Source organism: Equus quagga, chromosome 14 (genome assembly GCF_021613505.1).
Source record: "Equus quagga isolate Etosha38 chromosome 14, UCLA_HA_Equagga_1.0, whole genome shotgun sequence".
Classification (NCBI taxonomy): Eukaryota; Metazoa; Chordata; class Mammalia; order Perissodactyla; family Equidae; genus Equus; species Equus quagga.
In genome coordinates, this window is record NC_060280.1 from 26,930,235 (window position 1) to 26,947,572 (window position 17,338).

Consider the following 17,338-nt stretch of genomic DNA (forward strand, 5'->3'; position numbering starts at 1 on the left):
TCCCCCACACAGCTGTCAGAAATGTGACACTCCCCTGTCTATTTCTGGATGTCTCCTCAAGGCTCAGGAACACTAGCCTCTGCCCGGTCCGCCCTGAGCCAGGGCTCTTCCCGTGAAAAAGGGGATCCCTGGAGCCAGAGAGAAGGTGGGCCAAGGCATCGAGGATCCAGGCTGGAACCACTGCCTCCCCCTGGATGTGGTGCTGTGCTCAGCACCCCCAACCTCAGAGAGCACGTCTTTACATTTTGTTCCTTTCACGTAAGCACGTGGACTCACCCAAGGGGAAGGAGAGATTCCCAGGTTAAGGGGACTGGGTCAGGGCCCCAGCTCCAGCACTGAGTTGGCGGGTGATCCTGGAGAACTTTCTGCCTCGCTCGGGACCTCTGTTCAATGACTAGATTTGACTCTGTCTCTTGGGGCTTTTCTTGAGGTTCCAGGTGTTGGGATGGAAGAAGCAATTCTCCAAAGCCACATGGTGGGAGAGAGGACAAAGCCATGATCCCAGTAGACCTGGTCCTGGGACTGTCCCAGGAGACCCAGCTGTCCCAGATGGTATCCAGTTCCAGCAACCGCAAACGCTCAGGTCCCTTCAGGGAGCAAGGCAAGCAGGCGATGTCGGCAAGATGCTGTTTTTCACAATAATGGTGAACAGTAGAGTGACTCCTGATTTTCTATCTGGGAGACCTCGGGGGAAGGGGGTGAAAGAACTCGTCTGGAAGCTGTTTGCCTGGCAAGCACTCTGGTTTTCTGGGATGTCACTCTCCCCGACCCCGGCCCCACCCCCCAGCCCGGACACAGTTTGTCTTCCTTTTTGGTCTTCAGGAAGGCTTTTTAGAGAAAGCAGGATTCTAGTTGAAGGAAATTCTTTATTTGGCTGGCAGTCTGGGGGACTGGGGAAGAGGGATGGGGTAAATGAATGAGCCAGACCAGGATGGAGCCTGGGGTAAGTCTCACCTCCCACGCCCACCTCTGCCCGGCAGCATCTCTTAAATCTTGACATTCAGGATCCCCAACTCCTCCGGCCGCTCTGGGGACGTCACCCTCCCACCCCAGAGGCTCAGGCTGTCAGAAAGATCTTCCCAGAGCTGCTGACTGACTCCTCAGCTGGCCCCTTCTCCCGTTACTTCTGATTGGGCATCCAAAACTCAGAGCCAGGTTATTTATAGACAAGCCCACAGGCGGGAGGGGAAAGGCTAGTGTTTACAAACATGGGTCACCTGATTCTGAGAGGTCCAGGGAGAGAGGGTCTGGGGAGGGGATGGGGCTGGACCCTAAGGATCCGAAACAGAGAGTCTGCGAGTGGTCGGACCCTACTGAAGGGAAGGGGCGCAAAGAGAAGGGAGGGGGGCGGGGGCGGCTCAGATGCTGGACCCAATGCGTGGGCCATATGCAAATTGCATGCAAATCAGCGAGAGCAGAAGCGGTGACCTCTCGGCGGCGGGACCCTCGGGGGGCTCCCAGGCCAAGTGGTCTGGGGGCCGGGCACCTCGGGTCGGGCCCACCTGAGGGAGAGGCCGAGTTTACAAGCCCGCTTCCCTAACCCTGGTCTGGCTCGGAGTCAAAGAGGGTCCGGGAGAAAGAGCTCGCCGTCCTCGGAAAGGGGGTCACGCCCCTCACCCCTTCCCCCGCCGCTCCCGCCCCCACCTCAGTGTCCGTTGTTGGGAAAAGAGGTGTCGGGTTGCCGCCGCGGGGGCTATAGTTAGCCGCGGACTTTGTTTATCTGGGACTCCGGGGACGTCGCAGCGCCCGCCCAGACTGGAGCCCCGCGCCTCCTCGCTCCTTCCCGCTCTCCGCCTCCGCTATCTCCTGGTGGGTCCCCGGCCCCCGCCCCCTCCCCTCTCCTAGCTGAGCCAAATTACGGCTCCACCTTGACCGTTGCAAGAAAGTCCCCGGGCAGAAGAGGCGGAGCCTGGGGGCGTCTGGGAGTCTGGGGAGCGGAGACCTGGGGATGCGCTCCTGCCGGTAGACCATCAACTCCAAGCCCCGCCCACCCCCTTAGGCGCGCCCTTGGCCCCGCCCACGCCCCGCCTGGACCCGGGGTCCTGGACCAGGGACCCCGTCCACCGCAGAAGGCGGCCAGCTCTCGTCAAGACTCACCACCGCTGGTCCCACCCTCATCTGCACCTCGCCCTCCTGAGTCTCCCCTAGGAATGATGCTGGCAGCTCTGCTGATCGCTCTCGGCGGCCTCAGTCTGCACACCCTCTGGCAGGTAACTGGGGGAATCATCCCCTGCCACAAAGGGAACAGTAAGAGGGCAGACCCTGAGGAGGTGAACTGGCGGAGTGACTCCTCAAAAATCTCTCCCAGGGACTTTTCTCTAGGATCCCAGTCCTCTTAAACCTCTTCCTCTCAGGAACCTCCATCCTTGGCGCGGGTTGCGGTGGGGTGGGGCAGATTCCCATTCCCTCTCCCAGAACGCCCACCTCCACCCACCTGTCCTCCTGGTGTCTTCCTTCCTTCACATCGTCGCTCCTGAGCGACTCCCCTCACCTTTCTCCTCCCCACTTCCCACCTCCCACCACAGGCCCGGCCCAGGCAAACCCTCCTGCAGCCCCGCCAAGACCAGGGCTCCTCCCCACTCCCACCCCAGGTTTGGGGATAAGGGCCTCTATCCAGGAGAGGACTCAGGAGTCTCAGAGCTGACAATGACTTGGTGTGGTGGCTGAGCACCTGCGGGAGAGGGAAAGAGTGTGAAGATGGGGTAGGCATCAGGTCATCCGGCATTGGCTGCATGTTGGTATAGCACCTGCATACTGAGGCTTAGAGCCAGAACAGAGCTGGCAAGTCATCTAGCCCCGCTTTCCACAGAGTGCAGGAACCTCGCAAATGACAAAATGACCCCTTTTAGTTTGTACAGAAGTGAGGATCTAGATGCCATCCTCACAGTAACCCTGTGAGGTTGGAAGTGTCCTCACTTTGTAGCTGGAGAACCTGAAGCCCAGAAGAGATAAGAGACTTGCCCAAGATCCCACAGCTAGTAGGTGGTGAAGTCGGGATTTGAACCCATGTCTGTCTGACTCCAGTACTGTGTTATTTAAGCCCTTGAACTTAATTGCCAAATTGTGTACACCAGATATTTGGGCACAGAAGAGAGATTCTGTGTTTCTAAACTGATCTGCTACCAGGACCCCTGTCCAGTGCTCTGAAATTTTTGCCTTTCCTGTGTGGCTCCTCTCTTCCTTACCTCCATAGGCTCAGGCTGTTCCCATCCTGCCCCTGGGCCTGGCTCCAGACACCTTTGATGATGCCTATGTGGGCTGTGCGGAGCAGATGGAGGAGAAGGCAGCCTTTCTGCTAAAGGAGGAGATGGCCCGCCACGCCTTGCTGCGGGAGTCCTGGGAGGCAGCCCAGGAGGCCTGGGAGCACAGGCGTCGAGGGCTCGCCCTGCCCCCTGGCTTCAAAGCCCAGCATGGAATCGCTGTCATGGTCTACACCAACTCATCTAACACTCTGTACTGGGAGCTGAACCAGGCCGTGCGGACAGGCGGTGGCTCCCGGGAGTCCTACATGAGGCACTTCCCTTTCAAGGCTCTGCATTTCTACCTGACCCGGGCCCTGCAGCTGCTGCGGGACGGTGGGGGGTGCCACAGAGGATCTGGGGAGGTGGCGTTCCGAGGCATGGGCACCCTTCGCTTTGAACCCAAGAGGCTGGGGGACTCTATCCGCTTGGGCCAGTTTTCCTCCAGCTCCCTGGATGAGGCGGTGGCCCGAAGATTTGGTAATGCCACCTTCTTCTCTCTAAGGACTTGCTTCGGGGCCCCTATCCATGCCCTGTCTGTCTTCCCCAAGGAGCGTGAGGTGCTGATCCCCCCCTATGAAGTCTTCTTGGTCACCAGGTTCTCCCAGGATGGAGCTCAGAGCCTAGTGACTCTCCAGAGCTATAATCAGACCTGCAGCCACTTTAACTGTGCCTATCTGGGTGGTAAGCTGTGCATGAGGGAAGCAGGACTGGCTGGTTGGGTGAAATGAGCCAGGACATCCCTACACAATCCCCAGGGCCTTCAGGAGATCCACTTGGTTAATGGGGAAGTTGAGGGCTAGAAGTCAGCTGGAGCTATTGTTCTCTGTGTCTCAGGTTCTTCCGGCTCTTAGAAGGTCCTATAAGTGTTTCCAGATCTGTGATTATTTTCAGATGATTCTGTAAATGTTCTTGAAAGGTTCCAACTGCTATCCAGCCTAATAGATGAAAGGAACCTGGCTAAGGAGGTCACCAAGCAGAGGAAGGTGACAGGAGTGCCGCTTCAGATCCCAGGAGGCCCAGGGCCTAATGGGGTTGACAGGATACAGATGTGCTATTCCCAAGTGCTGAGGCCGGGATAGGATGGAGGAGGGACTGGGGCTAGGGTGGGGGCAGGGATGGATAGGCAATCTGGAAGATTTCCTGGGGGAAGGAGGAGGAAGGGAAGTCAGAAGTTTGCATTTAGAAGAAGGGAAAGATGGATTGAGAAGGGGAATGGCCTGTGCCAGGGAAAGTGTGATGTGAGGGTCTGTCTCCATGGAGGCCTCACCATGCTGTCTATTGCAGGGGAGAAGAAGCGGGGCTGTGTGTCTGTACCAAGTGAGTCACCCTCCTGCCCCCTCCCTTGGCTGCCTCCGCTCCCTGCCACCCCTCCCGGCCCCTGCCCTGCTCACCCTTCACTTCCTTTTCTTCTCTCTCCAGCAGGGGGGCAGCCAGACTCATCCTCCAATGGGAACTTCTCTCTGCTCCCCTGGAAGACCCTGCTCTTGGCCCCTGGGGGGTTCCTGCTCTCAGGAGCTGGGCCCTGAAAGTCCAATGCCTGCCGCTCAGGAGTCCTGGGAACTGGCGACCTTCATCTGAAGAAGGGGGTTTCGAACAGCCTCGAGAAGCAAAGACACGGTTTCGGACCCAGCCCTAGCAGCCATCTCCCCAATCAGGAAGTGGGGGGGATCTGAGGCCATGGCAGGGTGGAGGGAGGCCCCCTATGTGGTGGGGACCCCCTAGGACAAGCAAGGGTAGTACTGTGATGGCTACTTGATTAAACAGTGTTGCAGTGTGGTGACATGAAATGTCATGATTGGTTTTTCTGTGAGACTGGACCATCTGCCTTGCTCTGGCACTGCAGGACTCAAGGACTGAGGAACTAAAAAGAATGGCTTGATCACTCCTAGACATGTCCCCTGTGCAGTCCTCTGTCACCACTATAACTTGCAAACCCGGAAGCTTTAACAGCCAGTGGTTCCTCAAAACAACACGGAAGGCAGGAAGAGGACAGATGGATTCCTTGGCCCATTTGTCAGAAGATGAATGCAAAGCCAAGGAAGGAAGCAACTAGCTCAAGGTCAAAGAGTTAGTATTGAACCAGGCCCCTGCCTCCCAGTCCAGAACTCTTTCCACTAAAGATTTGTGGGAACTCAAAGTAGGCTGCTAAGCCCAAGATACCTGGGACCCCAGAGCAAGCCATCTCTATCCTGCTCCCCCAACGGTCCACTTCTGAGAGAGAAGGGATCTCAAAACATGAGGAGACAGAGCCTTTCACACACTCTGGAGGCATCTGACATCCAGAAACTTTATTGAGGCAAAGAAAGCAGCATAAGCTCCTACTAAGTGGCCCCCCCCCCCCACCCATCTAGGCAGCCCTACTCAGCAACAGAAGGGACCCTCCCACTGTATCAGGCCTCCCCCTTGGTTCCCACATCTTCCTCCTGGGGCAGGTCCCCAGCTCCCTCTGATTCCTGCTCCCTATGCACCAGCACGTGAGTTGGGGAAGAAGGGCCAGACTCTCCAGAAGCTGGAGTCCTGGCCCCTTCAGCATCTTGAAGCTCGGTTTCTGAAGATCCGTGGGCCTCCATAGTCCCTGGCACTGTCAGCTCTGGGGTCTCGGGGATGGGGGGCCCCAGGTTCTGGAAGCTGTTGCGCACTCGGGTGATGTAGCGACTGAGGATGCTGGCTCCTGCGGGAGGCCGTGGAGTCCCTCCCTCTGCCAGAGTCCGCCGCACACCCGCCACCTCGCTTTGCAGCCGTGATACAGTCTTGGTCAGCTCTGTCAGTCTGTTGCCCAGGTCTGGCGGGGAGCATTGGAGGGGAGGCCTCTCAGAAGACGAGCCTGCCCTGTACTCGTACCCTCAACAGAACCCCAGGGGACATCATGCCTGGCGTTCCTAAGGGAGGAGAACTGGAGGAAGTGAGAGACTGGCTTAGGGGTGGGGGTCAGGTGGGCAGCAGGGTCCAGGGCAGATGAATCGGAGCGGGGGTGGGGTGGTTGGGAGTTTAAAAGATGCAAACAAGGGAAATCTCGTGGGCCAGAGAAGGGATCAGGAGTCTTGGGGATGGGAAGCTTGAATGGGTAGAGATTTGTACATCCGCTTCCTGTACACACCAGTCCAGCTCCTACACATCCTCTGGGCCCAAATTCTACCTGCTGTCTCTCCAACCTCTGGTACTCTATCCTCTACCTTCCCATGAGCCTCTCAAAACGATAGGCTCTTGCTCTCCTTTGGCTCCCACTGCAATTTGTGTCTCTCTCAGCTGGGCACTTTCTGCCCAGGGGTTTCTCTTCCTCACCAGACTGAAGGCTTCCTATGTGTCCCTGCTCACCACAGTCCCCACTCCCTCCATGACAGGGCCGGGAACAAGGGGAAAAAGCAATGAGTGTTGGTTGAATGAGTCAATAAGTGAATGAATGAATAATGAATTAAGTGAATGAGTGAACAGGTAAGGGAGTGAATGAGAGAATAAATGAACACATGAATGAAGGCAGGAATGAAGAAGTAAATGAAATGAGTGGAATAAACATCTGCATGAGTCAGAGGGTAATTGAGTGCAAGGGGCCACACTGCAGGTTATAGTGCCCAAGGGCAGGGCAGGATGGGCCACACATCACTGCAGCCTGGATGAGGGTGTGAGTCTGGGTGTGGTGCATTTATCAGAGCCGAGCAAGAACAGGAACAGGGAAGGCTCAGAGGTGAACCACTAACCTTTCCGGCGGGTCTCCTCGAACTCCCGCCGGGCAGTCTCTATGTAGCGCTGTACCAGGGCCCTGATGACACGAAGGCGGTACGATCCACGCTCTCCCTCCCCAGGCCCTGCCCCTGCCCCAGGATTGGCCTGTGATGGGAAGACAAGAGGGTAAGAGAGATTCTCCACCACCAGCCTTTCTCTAATCACTGTTCCCTCCCCAGTCAGGTAAGGATGGAGGCCAAGTCTGTGCAGTCTTTTCTGTCCTTGAAGGCCACACATCTAGACCCTGGAGCTGCCCTGGAAGGTAGAATGATGGAGGCCAGAGTTAGGGAATGGCGGAGTGCAAGAAAACCAGGGTGGGAGGTGGGGTGAAGGTTGGGAGGTGGAGGGAGGAGTGGGCAGAGACAGAGATGCTGAGAGGGCAGGGTGGAGCTCTCTCTCCTGCCACCAACCCAACCTTGGTTTTCTTGAGTTGAGTTAGTCCCTTCAAATTCTGCAGAGGGGGAGACTAGGGGCTGTGGGGAGGCATCTGCACGGACCTGCTCATGCATATCCATATGCAGTTGGAAATCATCATGCGAATTAGAATGGTTGGTCTGAGTCCAGTTTTAGGCCTCAGGACAGTACCAGGAGGGCAAGTAGGGCATATGGACAGCGACTGGAGAGAGCAGAGGGGTAGTAGGCAAAGGGCTGGGCTCAGAAGACGCAGGCTCGCAGGCTCGAGTCCCAGCTCAGCCACTTTGCAGCTGCGAACCTCAGGCAAGTTCCTCAACTTCTTCAGGCTGAATATGTCCAAATTCACAATGGAGATGTAATAATGCCCACTTCCCAGGTTGGTACTGCCCCAGCACAGAGTAGGAGCTCTCCAAACACTGAGGGAACAATTATTTTTATTTAACTAGTTGTATCTTCTCTCTAAATATTTTATAGTTAGCATATTTACTTTTATAATGTGAAATAGCAAAGCGTTTTATTAAATTTTATAAAAAGAGATGGGATTGACAGAGATGGGGCAGGCAGAGGTAAGAGAGAGAATGATGGCCCTTTCCAACTACAGAGTATATAAAGCAGGTTTCTTGCATAAAATAAGGAATAAGAACTTTGAGGGGCCATTTCCTGAGGATGGGAGGGACACCTGATTGGATCACCAAAGAACAGGCTAGTGAGGTGGGGGCAGCTGGAAGAAAGGTGGGACCTGAATGGGAGGTGCAATGGAGGACTGGGGAGACCCCCAGCTGGCTGTTATGGTGGGATCTGGCAGGACACAGTGACTGTGCCCATCCAGGACTGGGCACAGGCCCAGGGAATTGAATATGACCTCAGGTGAAGAAGCTGTTTTACCCTATGGTGGAAGCAGCCCTGACATGTGGTCTACAAATAAGCATCAGGCAGCCTGAACAGGGCCAGGAAGTTGCCAGGGGGACAGGGCGACAATTCCAGAATTTGGAGCCAGAGATCCAGAGGGTAAAGGAGGTGTCCGTGCAGGACAGCCTGGAGCTGGGATGCGGCGGGAACGGGGAACTGGGAACCTTTGGCATTCAGTTTCTTGTGTCATATTTTCTTTGGCACATGCAGTTTCCTGTGCTTAGAACTCTCTTCTCCACTGTATCTGCCCATCAACCTCTCTGTCCTCCAGGATTCTGTTCTGCCCTCAAGGTCTCTGGGAAGCTCCCTGATTCCTGAGGCTGGACTGGGCCTCTCCTCTGTGCTCCAATAGCCCCCCTGGGTTTCTCTCTATCATAAGTTCATCATCGTGTTCAATTACCGTCTGTTTCCTTCTGTTCCTCTAGACCGTCAGCACCCAGAGGGACTATGCATCTCTTTATTTCCAGTGTAGGTACGCTTTGGTAAGTGTTTGTTGAACAAACCATTGACCAGCCAGATAAGGGAAGGCCCTCCTCACCTGGAGACCCAGGGAGCTCAGAGCCCCCGAGTTGGCCTGTGGCCCCGTAGAGCTGACCTGGGGCCCTGGCTTAGAGAGATCCTCAGGAAACACATTTTAAGGGGAACAGATAGGACCCCCTAGAGCCCTGGCAGTAATGCTGGTCTGAATTAGGAAGCCAGCTGGATTAGGGAGCAGAGAGCGAGAGATATATTAGCCCCTTGGAGGCCTGGCTTCTCTCTGGGGCCTCTGTCAGCCTTCTAATATCCCCGTTGGTAGGGCATTCTTCCCTTGCCTTCTTACCATGTTTTTTTGAAAAACGTTCAACCATCTCTTGGCCCAGTTTAGGGCAAAAAGGTTTGTCTGGAGCTCACAGGGTGTTGGTGGCTTGGGAGGAGGGTGGCATGGACTTCTCTTTAAGCCAGATGACACAGGGTTGGAAATTTAGGAAATGGCCAGAGCCAGGAAGAGGGAAAGGCAAGTTGTGGGAGAGAATAGGAACTGGGAACAGGCTTTCTGGAGAATGCACCTGGAAAGACAGACAAGCCAGCGGTGTGCAGACAAACGGACAGTACAGATAATACAGTTGAAGGCCCGAAGTGAGGAAGACCAACAACCAGCAGACGAGATACTCACGAAGGTGGGGATTGGGGGATAGTCTTGCTTCTTGGTTTTGCAGTCAGAGCAGTAACAGCAGATGAACTGGAAAGTTCTCCTGCGAGATTTAGATGGCAGAAAGGGGTTAGTTGGAGGACAGCGTCTAGGGAAATGGGGGCAGGAGCTGGGGTGGAAGTGCTGGGCTCTTGGGGGTGGGGGGTGAGAGCTACAAGGTCCTCACCTGAGGAGGTAGAAGATGGCCTTGGGGGAGGGCAAGATGTTGAAGGGCACGGGCAGCGTCAGGCCCTCTCGGAAGTAGGACAGGTAGAGCTTGGAGCGAGCAAACTTCCACTCCACATCAGCATCGTCCTGAAGACCAGGAGGTATGGGTTCTGCAAGGCCACTCTGGTACCTACCCCTCCTGCCCACTCCATCTGCCTCGTTTCCCCCATCCTCACGTCTCTTCTTCTCCAGTGTGCCAAGGACTTTCTTCTCCCCATTCTCATCTCCATCCTCGTCATCACTCACAGTTCCCCTGCCTGTCTCCCCCTTTCTCTCTTCCTCCCCATTATCTTTCATTCTTCTGACATCCAATTCCTGCCCAGCCATTTCTCTAGCCACAAACCCTAGCCCATCTATCTCCTTTCCTCTCCCTTCTCATATTCCCACCTACTTTTCCACAATGCACCCTTCCTCCCAACCCTCAAGCGGAAAGAGCACTAAACCTGTCTGGAGAAACTAAGACCCTCATTTTACAGATGAGGAAAATGAGACCTAGACAGGAAAACTTGTCCCAAGTCATAAAACAAGACAATAGTGGAGGCAGAGCAGGAACCCCAATGTCTCAACTCCTTGCATCCTATTCCTCTCCACCCCTTTCTCCCTTCTTCTCTCTGGCCTAAGTGGCCTCAGTTCACGCACCTCAATCTTCTGGAAGGAGTTGGTGATCATGGCAATGAGCATGTTGAGCAGCACAATGACCATGACGATGGTAAAGATGCCATAGAGGGCCCGGCCCACGAATTCAGGCACCAGAAACTGAGGCATGTCTACCACGCTGTGCTCCTCCATGCCAAACATGGTCCAGAACAGAAACTGGAATGTCTCGTTGAAACTGGCATGTTGGGCCAAAAGACAGGATGTGAGGGGTGGGAGAAGAGCCTGAATGCCACCCAGACACACTCTCCTCACCCTCCAGGACCCGGCCAATGGCGTTCTGCTTCCATGAAGCCCTCTGGACCACTCTCGCCCATACAGACGCTTGCCATTTCTGAGCTCCAACTTCTCTTCTTTCAGGCAATCAATATTTATTGAGCACATAGAAGTGCCACAGGTGCTAAGGACACAGCTGTGAACAAGACAAGCATGGTCCCTGTCTTCAAGGACCTTATGTTCTGGGCTGGGCATGGGGGGTGAGATGGACACTAATTAGACTAACATTTTTAAATTGTGGTAAGTGCTATGAAGTAGCAACACAAGATGTTAGGACCTAGTCTGGGAGTTGGGGAAAGCTTCTTTGAAAAGCATTCAAGCTGAGCTCTGAAGGAGAGGTGAGAATCAACCAGGTCAAAGGGAAGGGGATGTGAAGCGCAATCCCAATGCAGGGCAGTCCGGGGCCCTTTGAGGAACTCTGAGGAACTGAGAGGAAGCCAGCATAGCTGGTCTCCACCGCAAAGGAGAGAGAAGCTTGTGAGAGGTAAGTAGGAACCAACCAGACCACGCAGGACCTTGTAGGATAAAAACAAAGGTCCTTACCATGGCCAAGAGCATTAGGAAGCTACAAAGAGTTCTAGCAGAGGGGTGATACCTGATTTACATTTGAAACGATCATGTTGGCTGCCATGAGTAGAATGGAAAGGAAGCAGATGAGAGAGTGGGGGTATGGAGACCAGTTAAGAAAGTGTTGCCCTGGTTTGAGTGAGAGAGGATGGTGGTTTGAACTATATTAGTAGCAACTCCAATGCTACCTCTTCCAGGAAGCCCTTCCTGAATGCTCTTCTCTACCCCCAGCAGAATATGTATATCTGTTAGTCACTCAGACTCGACCACATTCTCTCTCCTGTTGTATTTATTCATGAATTTGTCTTATTCCCTCCGTCTCAGCACCAGTTCAGGCCTAGATTACTGCAGCAACCTCTGCAACTGGTCTCCGGCCTCAGTCTCTCTCTTGTTATTCCCTCCCCTACATTGATCCAAGGTATTCTTTCTAAATGCTGATCTGATGGTGTTGTACTTCTACTTGTCAAACTTTAAATGCTCCTAACTACCCTCAGTCCAGATGCCTACCATGCAACCTACCTGAGAATTTTCAGCAAAAATACTTTTTTTCTTTTTTTTTTTTTTGAGGAAGATTGGCCCTGAGCTAACACCCGTGTCCATCTTCCTCTACTTTATATGTGGGATGCCTGCCAAAGCATGGCTTGGTAAGTGGTGACATGTCTGCACCCAGGATCTGAACCAGTGAATCCCGGGCAGACAAAGTGGAGAGCTCAAACTTAACCGCTACACCACCACCACTGGGCTGGCCCCCTAGCAAAAATACTTTTGACTTAATTAGCTGTCACTCATGAATGAACAGGAGGGCCCCGCCTGCCCTTGCTACTGTGGAGTGACTACCACCGCCAGGACCCATGCAGCAGGCTGGAATGAATGAATAGTAGTTACTGTCCCTGGCACTAAGATTCATGGTTTAAACCGTGTAAGCAGAGTTCCTGAATGTCCTGAAGCCAGGACACGAACAAAGATTCTTGGAAAGAGGACTGGTCCGAGTAAAGCCTCCATTTGTTTTGGAACCATGAGAAAGCCTTGACTAATATCCACAGGCCCAAGAGTGGGTCCTTCACCATCATCAAAAACCATCATGTAGTTGCATTTGTGAAGAAGTTATGATTGAATGATCGCTTGGGAGGCTACCTGGAGTCCCCAGCCTGCTAGGGAAAGCCCAAGCTTCTCAGTAGAACCTTCGTAAGCTCCATGACCTGGCCCCTCTACCCTCTCCTCTCTCAAATGTTCCTCCATGCACCAACCATGGGAGACGTCTTGCTATTCTCCAAATGCATGTTTCTGCTTTGGTACATGCCCCGCCCCCCTTTTTTTTTGAGGAAGATTAACCCTGAGCTAACATCTGCCAATCCTCCTCTTTTTGCTGAGGAAGACTGGCCCTGAACTAACATCCGTGCCCATCTTCCTCTACTTTATTTGTGGGACGCCTGCCACAGCATGGCTTGCCAAGCAGTGCCATGTCTGCACCTGGGATGTGAACTGGCAAACCCGGGCCGCCGAAGCAGAACATGCGCACTTAACCACTGCGCCACTGGGCTGGCACCATACACGCACCCTTTATGCCAGAAGGCTCTGCACGTCTCTGAAGTTCATCCCCCTTGTAGGTGGAGTCCAGATTCTCCCCTCTCTATTCAGTCTCCCCTGATAGTCCAAGACAGAGGAAGGGGCTTTCTCTTCTGGGTACCCGCAACTTGAGCCCTCCTTCCTCACAGCACTTATCCCAAATTGAGCTTATTTGTGCTCATGGCTATGTTCTCCATGCCTGGGCCTGGTTTACTTCTCCTGTCTGTACTTCCAGTGCCAGGACAGAACCTCCTACAAAGAAGGTGCTGGTAAATGGGTGTGAACTCAACAACAATAACGAAAAACCCACCACAACTGGATGACTAAGAAAGTGAGTGAATTTAAAAAGTGAGTGAATAAAGGAATGAACAGTGAGTGAGTGAATCCTATGAATTGACTTTTTTCTTTTTCGAGGAAGGTTAGCCCTGAGCTAACATCTGCTGCCAATCCTCCTCTTTTCACTGAGGAAGACTGGCCCTGAGCTAACATCCATGCCCATCTTCCTCTACTTTATACTTGGGACGCCTACCACAGCATGGTGTGCCAAGCGGTGCCATGTCCCCATCCAGGATCTGAACCTGCGAACCCCGGGCCGCCGAAGTGGAACGTGCGAACTTAACCGCTATGCCACTGGGCCGGCCCCCTGAATTGACATTTTTCAAATTAAAAAGTTTGGAGAGAAAAAAAAAAAAAGTTTGGAGAGAAAGTGAGTGAGTGAATAAATGAAAGAGTGAATGAACAAATGAATGAGAGTGAATCAATGAGGGAGTGAACAAACCAGAGAGTTAATTATTGGGTGACTAGATGAGGGAGGAGGGGGGAAGGAAGAGGTGATCACTAAGCTCCAAACTGCACGCTCCCCCACAGACCCCCACCTTCCCATCCGGCCTCCACCCCAGCATACTTGCCCAGCCGCTCCGTCTCCTGGTAAGGCACGTAGATATTGTTGAGGCCACAGAGGAAGGCGGTCAGGATGATCATGAGGATGAATATGAACCTAGCAGGAGGTGGGACGGGGAAGGGTCAGAGCAGGTCTCCGCGGGGTGAGAAGTCAGGCTCTGGGAAGAGGGGTGGGGGGCGATGGTCTCCTAGTCTCAGCCTCTCCTTATTTTACAAGTTTTCAATTTAGTTACTATTAATAGTAGAGAAATTCGGGGGTGAGAAGTGAAAAGGGATTTAAAGTGGGTGCTGAAGCAAGAGCTCCCCCTCAACAATAAAGGGGATTGAGTTCAAGCAGTCAAAGCCGGAGATGGGCCAGTCTCGCCAGGAGGACCTGAGATGCTGAGTGCGCACAGGAATGAGTGAGAGTCACAGAGTCCTGCTGGACAAGATTATTCTCCAGCGGAGTTAAAGCCACATGTGAGAATGAGTGAGCCTGCAACAGGGAGGTCTAGAAGAATCTCAGAGGTGGGGCAGGAGGTTCCCCTCCAAGCTAAGCTGAGCTGAACATGTTCATAGACGTAACCAGGGCTTTTCCCACCAAGGGCACCCACTCCAGTTCCACTTCAGGCAGGAGATCCCAGGGGAGCAGGCACTAACTATGGGCTCTGATGAGGGTGAGAGGGCAGGTGTGGCTGTAAATGCTGTGGTGATAAGCACCAAGAGACTAGAAAATGCTGTCGGTTCAAAGAGCAGTTCTGGAGTGGGAAGCATCCAAAGGGACCCCCGAGTCCAGTGCTCTTACCACAAAGATGGGAAAACTGAGGGCCACCTCAGACGGTCACAGAGACAGTGACACAACTGGGAATGGAACTCCCAACCAAGGGCTCTTTCTGCTATAAGTGGTTCCTAATCTTTTCTGGGGTCATGGGCCTCTTTGAGAATTAAATGAGAGTTATAGATCCTCTCTGAAAAAAAGTGTACATTTACACCCCGAATTTTGCCTATAGTTTCAGGGTTTCAGAGGTCTTTGGAGGCTACACAAGGAACTCAGGTTAGGAACCCCTGTGCTACACAAAAGCTGGGGAATTTCAGAAGAAGGTCGAGTGGAATGGATCAGAGGGGAGGATGCTCTGAGCAGAGACAGCACGCACCGGATCATGTCGTCAATCATCTTGCCGATGGAAATCTGCAGAGTGCCCAGCGACTCGTGGGCGGGCAGAATGTAGGCCAGGCGGGTGAAGCTGAGCATGCTGGTGACAGCAAAGAGCACCTCGGCCAAGAACTGGGGGTCTTCAGTGCGCCACTCGCTGCGCTCTGTTCAGGGTGGAATGGGGGCTGAGGCCGAGAGCCAAGGAAGAGAAGGGACAGGGGGATTTGTTGGGGGGACTCACCAGCCATGGTGAAATAGTGGCAGGCAGCCCCATCGGGGGCATCCTGGCAGTGCATGTGTGCAAGACCAGCCAGGAGGAGGCGCAGTGCAAAGGCCGCCAGGTACAGGGAAAGGATGACCATGTCCAGGAAGTTCCACCAGTCCAGGAGGTAACTGCGCAGGCCCTCGATCCACACTTCCTTACACTCAAACCACAGGAAGCCTGAAGGGGGCGGCAGGGGGCCAGGACAGCATGAGGCAGAACTCTCTTCCTCCTTCCAGGTCACAGCTAGGTTATGGGGGGGAACCTGTCCACTGTGGGGAGGGGCTAAAACATCAGGGGATGAAGTTGATAAAATGTAAATGTTTAATCTGCTTAAGTATGAAGTGATCTTATGTGAAAATAAAAGACTCCCGGCTGATGCAGTCTCCTCTGTGGCGTGGCCTGTTGATCCCAGTCCGCTGATAGTCGTCAGAAAGCTACCTCTGGCAGACGCTGGGTATTGGGAGGGACGGATTTAAATCTGTTTCTCCCTGCCCTCCACCAAATACCTATTGGACAAATATTTAAAGAATATTGATTTGAAGCGGCTCCAAATTATCAGCCTGCTCATTATTCACCTGGGGCCCAGTGCCAGACTTGGGGATGGGGGTCTTGGGAGCTGGACCCCAGTAGGCAGGTGGTCCTGCCTCAGTGTACCCTTCTCCACTCCCTAGAGTGCTTTTTCACTGATAGTTCCATCCGCCTAGAATGCCCTTCCACAGCCTTTTGAAGCCAGGCTCACCTCTGTGGCCCAGGTCAACATTACCTCCTCTGTGAAGCCCTCCCCAGCCAGGGGGGAGTGAGCTGCTCTCTGGCCTCTGTTCTCATGGCTCTCTTCAGGTCTCTGTGACACCATCACTGTAGGGCACTGTGGGGTATCCCTTTCTGGTAATGTCTTCTCTCACCTCCCCTGAACTTGGAGCCCCACAAGGGCAGGGACCATGTCCTATTCATCTCCTTGTCCCCAGTGCCCAGAGCAAGGCCCAGTAGTCACTATTAAACAAACATTTACTAAGCTCCTCCCATGAGTCAGTGGGATCTTGTGGTGAATAGGACAAATGCAGGCCCTGTCCTCCCAGGTTCACAATTGACTGAGGACGACAGGCAAGCAGCCCAGTAGTGACAAGCCGGTGGGGTGAGTGCTAAGACTGAGGAGCAGGGGACCGAGGGGCTGTCATGGGAGTGCTTAGGAATGGATCCTCAGCCCGATTTGGGGGCCTGGGAAAGCTTCTCACAGAAAGTGATGTTGAAGCCGAGACCTGAAGGAGGAGGAGGAGCCAGCCAGCGAAGGGGCAGTGTGGGAAGGGAAGAGTGCTCCGGGCAAAGGGAATGAGCACAGGCCTGGAGACAAGTGGGAGCATGAAGGTTCAGGAACCGAATCAGTTCCCACAGCAGGACAGCACCTTGTGAGGGTGGGGTGGGTGCTCAGTAATGCAGGTTGAATGGACAGATGGAACCAAATTTAATTTATCCATGTATTCTCGGGGCTTCACTCACAGTAGGGCAGTAGCAAGCATTTATTGAATGAAAAACTGAGGAGTTTTATTTCCTAAGACTTTTCTTCCCTCATGGGCAGGAACTGTATTGGTTCAAATCCACCCAGCACAGGTAAATAATGTTTAGTAAATAATTGGATGAGAAACTTTTCCTCGTGGACTGCTTTTGTTTTCTTCCCCTGAAGTTTCTTGGCCAAATTTCTTTTCAGACATCACTGGCTGGCTTGGTACGGGGTGGAGTAGTGGACTTGGTATGCTAGCGGCCTGGGAGTTTGCTAACAAAGCTAGAGCTAAAGGAGGGGAAGTCAGCTGAGGAAGGGGCCACCAGTCCAGCCTGCTGAGCTGACCAGCCAGAGGCTAGTTAAAGCTGTGGGGGGTTCTTGTAAACTGCATTTGCTGAATTACTTGAGAATACCCGATTCTGCTGTAGAAGAAAAGAAAACCAATGGAATGGATGAAACTTATGCATTAAGCATAGATAAGTTAGTTATCTGGAGGACATGTTGAACAAACAAAGTAAGGAGAGCATATGTGTGTGAACACACATAGAAAGGGATGGGTAGACACTAAATATTCATGATATACTGAATATACATGAGACAGAGGAGGCCCTCAGGATTCATCAGATCTTAAATCAGACACCCACTGGTGACACCCATTCTGGCCCCACATGTCCTCTGCCCAAACGTTGCAAAGAAAAGTCATAGTTGCTTATCAGGATGATTGGTAAGCTACAGCTGTGGCCAGACACACTTGCCCCTGGGTTTCTCCCATAGATCCAGTGTCAGGCCTGGGCAACTTCTG

The 17,338-nt window shown here is 53.3% G+C and overlaps 2 protein-coding genes across 5 annotated transcripts in view; one reads left to right on the plus strand and one right to left on the minus strand.

The window, feature by feature from the left end:
- The first annotated feature begins 104 nt into the window (after positions 1-104).
- On the plus strand, positions 105-5,013 carry ART5 (ADP-ribosyltransferase 5). 4 transcript variants are annotated; one of them, XM_046686197.1, is made up of 6 exons: positions 105-258; positions 438-601; positions 2,000-2,210; positions 3,194-3,923; positions 4,527-4,559; positions 4,662-5,013. In XM_046686197.1, the coding sequence occupies exons 3-6, from the start codon at positions 2,151-2,153 to the stop codon at positions 4,766-4,768; spliced, it is 930 nt and encodes a 309-aa protein (XP_046542153.1). In that variant the 5' UTR covers positions 105-258; positions 438-601; positions 2,000-2,150; the 3' UTR covers positions 4,769-5,013. The 4 variants fall into 4 exon arrangements, with proteins under 4 accessions (XP_046542153.1, XP_046542154.1, XP_046542152.1 ...); XM_046686198.1 differs by having other exon boundaries at positions 152-258; positions 431-601; XM_046686195.1 differs by lacking the exons at positions 105-258; positions 438-601 and adding an exon at positions 1,745-1,809.
- A 619-nt stretch (positions 5,014-5,632) lies between these two features.
- Positions 5,633-17,338, minus strand: part of XNDC1N (XRCC1 N-terminal domain containing 1, N-terminal like) — a 38,344-nt gene continuing 26,638 nt past the window's right edge. The window contains exons 16-23 of the mRNA XM_046685348.1: positions 15,018-15,218; positions 14,778-14,940; positions 13,649-13,741; positions 10,321-10,513; positions 9,641-9,768; positions 9,439-9,517; positions 6,938-7,067; positions 5,633-6,024 (exon numbers count right to left, since the gene is read on the minus strand). Coding sequence (XP_046541304.1) covers positions 5,633-6,024; positions 6,938-7,067; positions 9,439-9,517; positions 9,641-9,768; positions 10,321-10,513; positions 13,649-13,741; positions 14,778-14,940; positions 15,018-15,218 — 1,379 coding nt within the window. The remainder of the gene's footprint in view (positions 6,025-6,937; positions 7,068-9,438; positions 9,518-9,640; positions 9,769-10,320; positions 10,514-13,648; positions 13,742-14,777; positions 14,941-15,017; positions 15,219-17,338) is intronic.

Bases quoted from the DNA above. Each gene is read 5' to 3' on its own strand.
- ART5 (XM_046686197.1), top strand. From the start codon at position 2,151: ATGATGCTGGCAGCTCTGCTGATCGCTCTCGGCGGCCTCAGTCTGCAC. The intron at 3,924-4,526 runs GTAAGCTGTGCA...TGTCTATTGCAG, and splicing joins TAACTGTGCCTATCTGGGTG to GGGAGAAGAAGCGGGGCTGT. The intron at 4,560-4,661 runs GTGAGTCACCCT...TTCTCTCTCCAG, and splicing joins GGGCTGTGTGTCTGTACCAA to CAGGGGGGCAGCCAGACTCA.